The 10,519-nt window shown below is 41.0% G+C and overlaps 1 protein-coding gene across 1 annotated transcript; it reads left to right on the plus strand.

The window, feature by feature from the left end:
• The first annotated feature begins 5,405 nt into the window (after positions 1-5,405).
• Positions 5,406-10,013, plus strand: grsf1 (G-rich RNA sequence binding factor 1). Its single transcript, XM_030773082.1, has 9 exons — positions 5,406-5,719; positions 6,215-6,362; positions 6,498-6,653; positions 6,863-7,000; positions 7,093-7,231; positions 8,301-8,449; positions 8,742-9,055; positions 9,349-9,484; positions 9,756-10,013. Exons 1-9 carry the CDS (start codon positions 5,492-5,494, stop codon positions 9,806-9,808), a joined length of 1,461 nt encoding a protein of 486 aa, XP_030628942.1. The 5' UTR covers positions 5,406-5,491; the 3' UTR covers positions 9,809-10,013.
• Positions 10,014-10,519: the final 506 nt, after the last annotated feature.

The following is a 10,519-nucleotide window of genomic DNA, read 5'->3' on the forward strand; positions in this document are numbered from 1 at the left end:
AAATATGAAGTGCTTCTTTCCCCTTCCTCTATCCATTCCGCCCTGGATCTTTTGTAGGCCCCTTCAGCTTTTCTAAGACAGATTTCAGCAAGTTTAGTTTGGAGACTTTGTAACCTCTGTTTATCATTGTCAGTAGTTGATGTCTTACTGCAGCAGGTGTTTATTTCTTTAATGATGTTAAGCTCTGATAATTTGTTACTCAAGCTGAGCGATTTTCCAAAATGTATAGAATATTCCCGAATTTTGAATTTCAAGAATTCCCATTTCGAAATATAGGATGCCACAGATTCATCAGTCATCACATTAGAAATCTAGGTTTTATGCCATCATAAAATGACTGGTATTTTAATAAACTAGAATTGAATTTCCTGTACCCTTTGTTTCTGCAGCAAACACCAGGGGGTTTAAGAGCCAACATAATAACAGAGTGATCTGTGAGAGCAGCTGCTGACATACAGCAGTCAGAGACAAAGTCCACCAAAGAGAAAGAAATTAAACAGAAGTCTATTCTTGACTTTGTTGCATTATTTGGCTTGAACCAGGAATACTGCTTGGTGTCCGGATATTTAAGGCACCACAGGTCTAATAAGTTGTGAGTGCTACAAAAATCAGAATATAGGGTTGTAAGAGCTGCATTGACATTTTTGAGCAAATCTGTCTAGTGACTCATCATTAACCGTGTTAAAATCACCCCCATAAATATGTTTGCAGTTGGATGGGTGAGTTTTAGACTTTCAATGGCGCCAGAAACATCTGAAAGTAATTGTCTGTTTTGAGTGAGATTATTAAATCCATAAACATTGACCAGAATACAGTATTGCTCATCAATGTTCAGGATGCAGATTAGCCAGTGACCATTATTATTAATTCTAGATGTCAATAATTTACCTGGTGAGTTACAGAACAGAATAGCCAAGCCTGCTGATTTGGTGAAACCATGGTTGAAAAGAATTTTGTCTCCCCATTGGTTTACCCAGAATTTTTCATCCTCCAGTTTTGAATGTGTTTCCTGCAAAAAAAGGAAATTTGCTTTCTCACCCTTACAAAATAAAAATATTGATTTTCTTTAAGTGTTGTCTCTTAAGCCCCTTGCATTAAGTGAAATACAAGAAAAAAAAAAGACATTCATTTTGAGCATAAACTAGCAACCGCTAGTGAATATCAAGGCCAACTATCTATAGTTGAAGAGAAGTGAAAAAGAACCCCAAATAAAGGCAATGTCCCCTCAATGTCGAATATTGTAACTAAACTATCCAACCTGTTTGTTATGATCGAAAAGTCCTTTTAGTGCTTATTTCTATAGACCATAGTCAATATGTGTACCCCCTCTAAGTGATTCTCCGTCCATTGATGTATCCAGCACCACCTATGTGGTAGTTTTCCAGCTGCTCTTGCTTGCTGTATCTTTGGCCATAGCACTGCTCACATCTCTCTGTCTGCCTTGCAGAGATATTCCATGAAACCGATCCCAAGTTCCTCGCGGAATCCTTGGTCATCTTCCACAGTGTGTTTCGGTGCATTCTTTGAGAGAATTGGACAATGACATGCCTTGTTTTGTTTTCTTTGCGTCTTCCTAGTCGGTAAACCGAATCTACAATGTGGTTGATGTTCGGAGCCCATAATGGGGAAATTCTCGTCAGCAATTTAGCAACCACTTCATATGTATCTTCACCTTCTTTTTCCTTAATCCCCCAGATCCGGAAAATTCCAACAGTGCTTGTACCCTAGTGGAAATTCCAGTTCAAATCCAGTAGAAAATCCCTGTAGACATCCAGTTGAAATCCAGTAGATATCCAGTAGAAAACCATTTAAAAACCAATAGCAATTTTAACTGGTTCCTGTTGGTTTTTATAGGGAAACTGAAACACATTCAACTGGTTTCATAACAGTAGAACACCAGTAGAAAACCATTTGAATACCAATAGAAATTTCTACTGGAATGTATTGGTGTGGTTCCAGTTGAAAAAAACTGACAGAAGCTGGTCTCAAATGGTCTGTATTGGTTAAACTGGTCTCAAATGCTCTGTATTGGTTGAACTGGTCTCAGATGCTCTGTATTGGTTGAACTGGTCTCAAACGGTCTGTATTGGTTTTATCTGGAGACAACTGGGTTATTGAGTTCACAATGGTGTGTGAAATGTTACAGTTGGTATTTAAATGGATTAAACTATTTTCAGTTAGTGGAACCTGGAATTTTAGTGAATACATCACTGCATTTCATTTATATTGTAACAGTTTACTTCCACCATGTCCACAGGCCCAGAACACACACACATCTTTGTATACTGTAATCTATATATACACCTTGATAATAACAATTTAACAGAGAATACTGAAATACAGGCAACAAGTAAATGTATAAGGAATACCTTTATTGTCATTGCAAACGTACAACGAGATTCAGAGTGCAGTACCAAGCTACATAGAAGGAATTAAAATATAACTACAAAATGTAAACATAAAGAAAATAAAGAAACATAAAAATATGAATATAAAATTATTCTTAAGTGGCAATGCAGTACCTCAGGAAATGTTTTGTTTGACGGATTTAATAGGCTATACAGTATGTTGGAGGATGGAAATTTCTAAACATTTAAACGGCAGTGTCAAATTCTAGGCTACTTGATAGGCCTAAACATGGTTGACTAAGCATACAACATTTGCTGGTAATGGTCATGAGTACAATACAGAATTTCACTTTTAAAATCATACTTTGTCGTTCTTAATGGCGGTAACTTCCAATCCAGCGCAGCCTTTCCTGGTGGGTGGCACTGTTTCTGTCCTTATTTCAGGGAGGGGGCCCTCTTGTTCTTCGCTGTTGTAGTGAGTTCTCGATCTTCAGCTGCAGGCGGATGCCTCGTTGCAGTGGGTTAGGACAGAGGTTTTTTTCGTCATCATGGTGCAATTCTTTTGAGGTATTTTACAGTTTAAATGCTGGAGGGCATGCAGGCAGATCAAAGGATTCCAAATAGTGAGGTTTGGATAGTAGAGTACATGTAAAACTGGGACAAGTAGACAGAGCTTAAAGTATCTGCTGCACCCTGTCCGCTTTTTTGGATGCCCCCAACTATCCCTCTAGAAACAGTTGGGCTTCCGTAGGGTTCTATAGCAGTGTGAATATAAACTATTTCATGGACTGGTTGAAGTGCTTTTCCAACATGTCTTGAAAGTTGGCTGAATCATAGTCACTATAAGGTCACATGGATAGCTGCTCCTTGATGTAAAATCCAATCTGTCATCTCTGAGTAAATAAGATTATTGACTCAATCTCATTTTTCTCTGTTGCTCAAATACAACACAAAAGCACCTATACTGCCTTATATGGTTGAACTTCCTTAATCTCACTGCCTTATATGGCCAAACTTCTTCCTGTCCTATGTGGTCATACTTACTCTCCTTCAGTTTTGTTCAGTTTTGTTCTGTTTCAGTTTTGAAACAGTTATGTTACTTGAATCTGCCTCTCTGGACCTTATGTCCTATTATCTGTGCAGGTTGTTGATCAAGTTGGGTTTGCCCAACTTTAATGGTCAAATGGTTTATTTTGGGCTATATGGTTAAATAGTGGAGGTTAGGGTTAAAATACCTTTTGAATTCCTTAAAGATGGAATTCAAGGTTGAAGGTGAAGTTTAGACTTGAACATGTAGGGGTTTGGGGTTAAAGGCCATGTTTAGGTGGTTGACGTTTGTTGTTTCCTTTATCACAGGAATCTCATGAATGATTTCCTTTTCGTTGTTGTTTTTTTGTTTCTTTGGTATGTTTGTTTGTTTTTACTGCGCCACCTTCTTCAAATAAATCTGCTTAACTGCCACAGAAAGGAAGCGAGAGAGAGATTCATCTTTACTGGAGTGAGCGAAAGGAAAACACCAGGGGACTGATGGAGGAATGAAGTGAGTAAGAGGGTGAAATAGTATATTTCATAATAGTTCTTATGTGTTGTATTTGTATGTCCTGTCCTATTCTTGTACGAATGGCAGTGCACACTGTGCTAAGAAAACAAAACAACACGGTCAAATTACTGAACTACAGAGATGAAGTTGGCTTAAATTAATGTGTGAGTTTGTTTATGCATCACCAATGCTCTCTTTACAGAGTCAACTATAGATGTAGCGGATGTATAGGTCAAATTTGTCCACTGGATCTTACGTTTCCAGTACTCCCGTATAAAGCAGTGATAGCATGAATTCAAGAATGAATAAATGAGTAAATGAACAAATGAATAAACAAATCATTCAATCTGTCAACCAGTCAGTTCTAAAAAGCATTTTTCACGGCAGGGCTACAGTAAAGAGCAGAACTCTTATTCACACAAAACAAGTATCTCAAATGTGTGGGTATCTTTAAATGGTCTAGGTGTTTAAATAGTATAGGTGTTTGTCCTCTAGATGTAGACAAACCTGGTTCTGCATCTGCAGACAAAGAAGAAACAAACAAATACATCGCGAGTGAATTTCTGAGAGGAGTCGTCTGATGGTTGTATGGGGGAAAATGAGATCAGCTCTGCAAGACATTTCGGCAGTAGAGAAAAGACATTCAGTGTAGTTTAGATAGATGTTAATTTTTCCTGGCTGGTGGATTCTCCTCGTTCCTTTTTATCGGTACTACCAAAGCCGGTACAAATCTGAGACAGAGTTATGCAAATATGAAAATTTACAGAAAACACTTGAAATCAAGATGGTTGACTTTGATTTATTATTTCTTTGCAGCCTTTCAGTTTTTCACAAAATGGTCAGCCAGAGATGACTTGTGCTTTGAGTAGGAATGAAAATTGTTGAAAGGAACAGAGTAAATGGGGCGAACAGTCTTTTAACGTGCCATTTTAAAGGCGAGGGACACTAAACCACGTTTCTTACCCCCAGAATTGAGCTAATCGGAAGTACCGCCTCCGGAACGCAGAGAAAAGGTGAAGCGAATGTTAACAAGGAAGGAGATATAACTTTTTTGCATCCTTCTTTGCAAAGTAAAAGTCTTAATATGTCTTACACTTGACAAGAGTGAAAAAGACACCTAAAACAATTAATTTTTATTATTTCACCGTTTCATTTTAATATTTTGATACAGTTGCACTGATGCACAGAATTTCTAAAGTCGAACAAATTAGAATATTGGTGCTCGACGTTTTATTAATTTATTATGAATGTGCATTCAGCTTTACTTTACCGATGGAAATCTTTCGGTAGTTCACTTCTCTAAATACAAAAAGTCCTAAAATTATTGGTTTATCGTTTTTATTGTATGCGGAATTATTGCTGTGCCAGCTGTAAAACAAAGAATGTTACTTACGCCACATTCCAAGACCAGTATTTTGAAAAATTGCTTCTCTGACAGCCAGCATTGACGTTTCTTATTTTTGCTGAGTTTACAATCGCTTGACACTGTCCTCTAGCGCAGGTCAATGTGCATGAGTTGCTTTACAGGATGCTTCAATTCTCTCTCTACTTTGGCACACTCCTCTCAGTTTACACTTTGTAACCATTTAGTAAACCAGCTAAGATGTCGGGAATTAGTAGGACTGCACTGATCTCCTCTCTGGTGCGCTGTCTCGTTGGGAGACAATGCTTAACGAGGATCCAGGATCAGAAGAAACCGGCACATGCTGTGTGTAGGCTCATTGACGGATTCGATCAAGCAAGATACCACTACACCCGGTCATCTATCCACGCATATAATCTTACTCTTAAAAGTTCTTTGACTTCATGTCAGAGGAGTCTGACGTCTGAGGTAAACGGCCTAGTTCATTTGTTAAAGTTTAGGAACGGTTATTTGCGGAGGCTTCACGGATTCGTCAGTTTCATTAAGGACTCAATAACGTTTAGATAGGAGCAGTTTCTATGCTCAACTCTAGTCATGAATTGTATCGTTTTCGCTCAAATAATGTTAACCTGCCCTTCAGAGCGCCTCTGATAGAAGTTATTGTGCTACCAGGAGCAGCTACTCCATCCAAATCTTTACTTAAACCCACAGAGGACAGAACGGGCATAATGTCAAATCACATGGATCTTACGAACAGCTAACAGGTCGCATTATGACTGAAAACTGCCTCTTCTTTGGTTTGTTTACAGCTAGCTGTAACATGCAAGCTGTCTGTATATCGTGTTTTACCGTTTGTGTACTACCGTTTGTGTTTTCTGAGTTGGTCCAATGCTATTTTAGTTTGTCATAAATAAACTCTTTTGTATAAGCGTGTGTAAAAATATATTATATCTGTTTGAGAAGGCAGATACACCATTTGAAGAGGATGAGTACCCACCTCTGCCTGAGTACAATCCTAACCCACAACCAGAGAGGAAGGAGTTTTTCATCATCAGAGCTAAAGGGCTGCCCTGGTCCTGTACTCCCCAAGACCTGATGGACTTTTTCTCAGGTAACTTCTGTTTTGTTCTGTTATGTTCGTGTTATGGATCTCTTGTCATGCGGCACGCCAAGTGCTAACTGATCACTTATTCATTCTGAATTTGTTATTTTACACGGTTAAACATGCTTTGTTGTGCTGGTACAGAATGTAGGATTCGGGATGGGTTGAATGGTATTCATCTGACACAGCATCGTGATGGCAGGCCAAACGGACAGGCCATTATCGAACTGGAGAGTGAAGAGGACGTAAGCAAAGCCCTGGAGAAACACAGACAGTACATGGGTCATCGTTACGTGGAAGGTTTGTGCTCTCGAAAGCTAAAACAACAGCTAAGTTTAGCACTGTGGCAGACTTTACAATACTGCTTCCCAGGTCTCACACTTGTTATCATGTTAATTATTACACATAAGTCCTGTTTCTTTTTCTTGTATTTGCCTCAAGCTGATTATGTATTGGTAAATGAAGTCCCTGTGATCGACCCTTGAGTGACTGGACTTTGGTTATGCCAGTGTATGAGGTGACGGACAGAGACGCTGAAGTTTTACTGAGCGCCTCAGTGGCTGAGCAGTCAGTCAGGGATGGAGTGGTGCGTCTGAGGGGCCTGCCTTTCAGCTGCACTGAGAGAGATGTCATCCAGTTCTTCTCAGGTCAGAGACGTCAGAAATCCCTCTACATTCAATTCCATTATGTTCCACTCCATTTCTCTCTGGTTTACTCATGGTTAAACTGTTCTGTCCAGGACTGGAGATAGTGAAGGACGGGGTTACTCTGGTCATGGATCACAGAATGCGCCGTTCAGGGGACGCCTTTGTGCAGTTTGCCTCTCAGGAGATGGCAGAAGAAGCCTTAAAGAGAGACAGAGAGATCATTGGAAACAGGTTGGTTCATGCATAATTCTCTACGTGAAATTCTGAACTAAACTGAATGAGATCTGATTTACCACAGTGATTATGATATACTCCAGGCAACAGTAATAATATCTGTCACTGTGATTGTATTCAGTCTGATTTTCCCTCCATGTCATCCACTGATAAAAGACTCACAGCCAATCAACACACACCATTGTTACAGCATGCCACTGTCCTTCTCCACTGTCATTACTGTTACAGCATGCCCCTGTCCTTCTCCACTGTCATTACTGTTACAGTGTGCCGCTGGTACCTCCACTGTCATTACTGTTACAGCATGCCGCTGTTACCTCAACTGTAATTACTGTTACAGCTTGCCACTATCCTTCTCCACTGTCATTACTGTTACAGCATGCCCCTGTCCTTGTCCACTGTCATTACTGTTACAGCATGCCGCTGTTACCTCAACTGTAATTACTGTTACAGCGTGCCACTGTCCTTCTCCACTGTCATTATTGTTACGGTGTGCCGCTGTTACCTCAACTGTAATTACTGTTACAGCGTGCCACTGTCCTTCTCCACTGTCATTATTGTTACGGTGTGCCGCTGTTACCTCAACTGTAATTACTGTTACAGCATGCCACTGTCCTTGTCCACTGTCATTACTGTTACAGCATGCCACTGTCCTTCTCCACTGTCATTACTGTCACAGCATGCCCCTGTCCTTGTCCACTGTCATTACTGTTACAGCATGTCACTGTCCTTCTCCACTGTCATTACTGTTACAGCATGCCACTGTCCTTCTCCACTGTCATTACTGTCACAGTGTGCCTCTGTGCTTCTCCACTGTCATTACTGTTACAGTTTGCCACTGGTGTTTAGTAGTGAATTATTTGTTGTCATACTGCAGTAGTACGTGGGTCCTTATATAATGGTTTGAAATATGATTGTTGGGATATAACTGATTACATACATTTGACACTTGAATATCATATTCCTATATAATAGTGTCATATGGAGTTGTAACTTGTTCAGTGCTGGAGTGTGTGGCTGTGGATGGACAGGTCTTGTTCATTTCTGAAAAAGTCTGTCTGCTCAGGTATATCGAGATCTTCCCCAGTCGGAGGAGTGAAATTCGGGCCCAGTATGGCAGACTCCACAGAGAGGCTCTGCCCACTGCCCTGCATCATAACCCTGCCCCTACTCCAACAATGAGTGACAGTTCTGAGCTAGTGCATCACAGAAGTGGTAAGATGCTGTTGGCCTGTTCTTAGTCCTCAAGAATCTTAACATTTACATTATGAGAGCAGCATGTCCCCTGATGTCAGGTAACAATACACCCACATTTAGACATTTGAATAATAAAGTATCAGTGTACCAGTTTTTGCAGTCACTGTGGTAACAGCACATTTCTGGAGTATGTAAGTCCAGTTATTAGGGACACTGTAAATAAAGCAGGACATGTTCCCAGCATTATGAATGTCTCCAGTTAAGATTTGTGACTGTGGTTTGCATGTTGACTCTGTGTTGTTTCTGTCAGTGGGCAGTGCCCCTGAGTCTGGACCATCCGTGAGCAGCGCCCCTGAGTCTGGACCGTCCGTGGGCAGTGCCCCTGAGTCTGGACCGTCCGTGGGCAGTGCCCCTGAGTCTGGACCGTCCGTGGGCAGTGCCCCTGAGTCTGGACCGTCCGTGGGCAGTGCCCCTGAGTCTGGACCGTCCGTGAGCAGTGCCCCTGGATCTGGACCGTCAGTGAGCAGTGCCCCTGGGTCTGGTCTCTCCTGCTCTGTATCTCCCCAGCACTATGTCCACATGAGGGGACTGCCCTATGAATGCACAGCAGCCGATATCATCCAGGTAAGACGTCCCATAAAACCCTGCCTCTTATACTTTCAGCCCTGATATGGCAAAACATCCAGTCTCTGAGCTGAGTGAGGAAGAATATATGAGAAAGTAACGTACCAGTAAGAAACCCCAAATCCTGCTTCTGTGGAGACCTGTTCATCTGTCATGTCTGACAAAAAAACAACATTTAGGGACTCTACTGACATTTTACTCATTTAACAGTGTCCTCATAAGCCCTGCTATCTGTGATGATAAAGAGGACTGCCCTGAATAGCTTGTCTCTGTTGCGTGTGTGTGTCTGGTAGTTCTTCTCCCCTGTCAGGCTGGCTAAAGTGGTGATGGAGTTTGGTCCTGATGGGCAGGCCAGCGGTGAGGCTGAGGCATACTTTAGGTGTCATGAGGACGCTGTGTCAGCCATGTCCAAAGACAAAACACACATCTGTGAGTTATCACTCATTAAAACCTGCTTCCTCGCACTATCATGACTGGCTTTGGGATTTACTCAAGAGATACTCATGATGCCATAACTGGTCATTTTATACTGTGTGAATATATCAGTGTGTACACTATGACTTCACAGAGCTACAAATATCAACTCTGTGTGTTTAAGGAACAAAATAAGTAAACTTGGAGGAAAAAAGCTCTGCGTATGTTCTGCTCCATTGTCTCGTGTGACATCTCTCTCTCTCTCTCTCTCTCTGGCTTTCTGCAGACAACAGATACATCGAGCTCTTCCTGAATTCCTCTCCAGGAGAAGGACAGTGACGTACAGTGGATTTACAGGAGAAGGACAGTGACGTACAGTGGATTTACAGCAGAAGGACAGTGACGTACAGTGGATTTACTCCATTTGTGGACACTCTACTGTCCTACTGTTGCTATCCCTTACAGCAGTCACAGGTTTTGATGAATATGCAAATCAGGAATCAGCTTCCCACTGGATATTAACCCACAACATACAAGAAGAGGGTTTTTCCCTTTTTTCCTTTTCAGACAAACACCTGTATACTGCTACTGTATTTATGTTTCATGTTGGAAAAATCAAAAATGCCATTAAAATATTTAAAGAACTGTGATGTGAATGTGAAGAGATTTATGGCCTTATCTTAGACTGTACACGTGTAACACCAGTCAGTGTGTTCCAGTAAATCCACCAACAACCTTCAGACTCTTGACTGGACTGGACTGGTTCTGCTCAGATCAGACAGAGGTCAGAGGTCAGATTAACACACACAACATTAAAACACAGCTTCTTCTCATTACCTGTCATTGCCCACCGTGGCCACACCCTCACTCTGTGTGACTGAATCCTGTAAAGAGCATACAATCAAACAGCACATTTGACTGAACAATTTTTATTGTTGAGCTGCTGGAAAAAACCCATAAAACAAGAAAGTACAATCTGATTTTACACAGCCTTTATAGCATAATGAATCTATATGATGATGCAAACAAAATCTCAAAACTTATAAAGCA

Source organism: Chanos chanos, chromosome 1 (genome assembly GCF_902362185.1).
Source record: "Chanos chanos chromosome 1, fChaCha1.1, whole genome shotgun sequence".
Taxonomy (NCBI): Eukaryota; Metazoa; Chordata; class Actinopteri; order Gonorynchiformes; family Chanidae; genus Chanos; species Chanos chanos.

Coding starts and splice junctions, on each gene's coding strand:
- grsf1 (XM_030773082.1), top strand. CDS start 5,492: ATGTCGGGAATTAGTAGGACTGCACTGATCTCCTCTCTGGTGCGCTGT. Junction 6,654..6,862: donor GGGTCATCGTTACGTGGAAG/GTTTGTGCTCTC, acceptor TGGTTATGCCAG/TGTATGAGGTGACGGACAGA. Junction 7,001..7,092: donor TGTCATCCAGTTCTTCTCAG/GTCAGAGACGTC, acceptor TGTTCTGTCCAG/GACTGGAGATAGTGAAGGAC.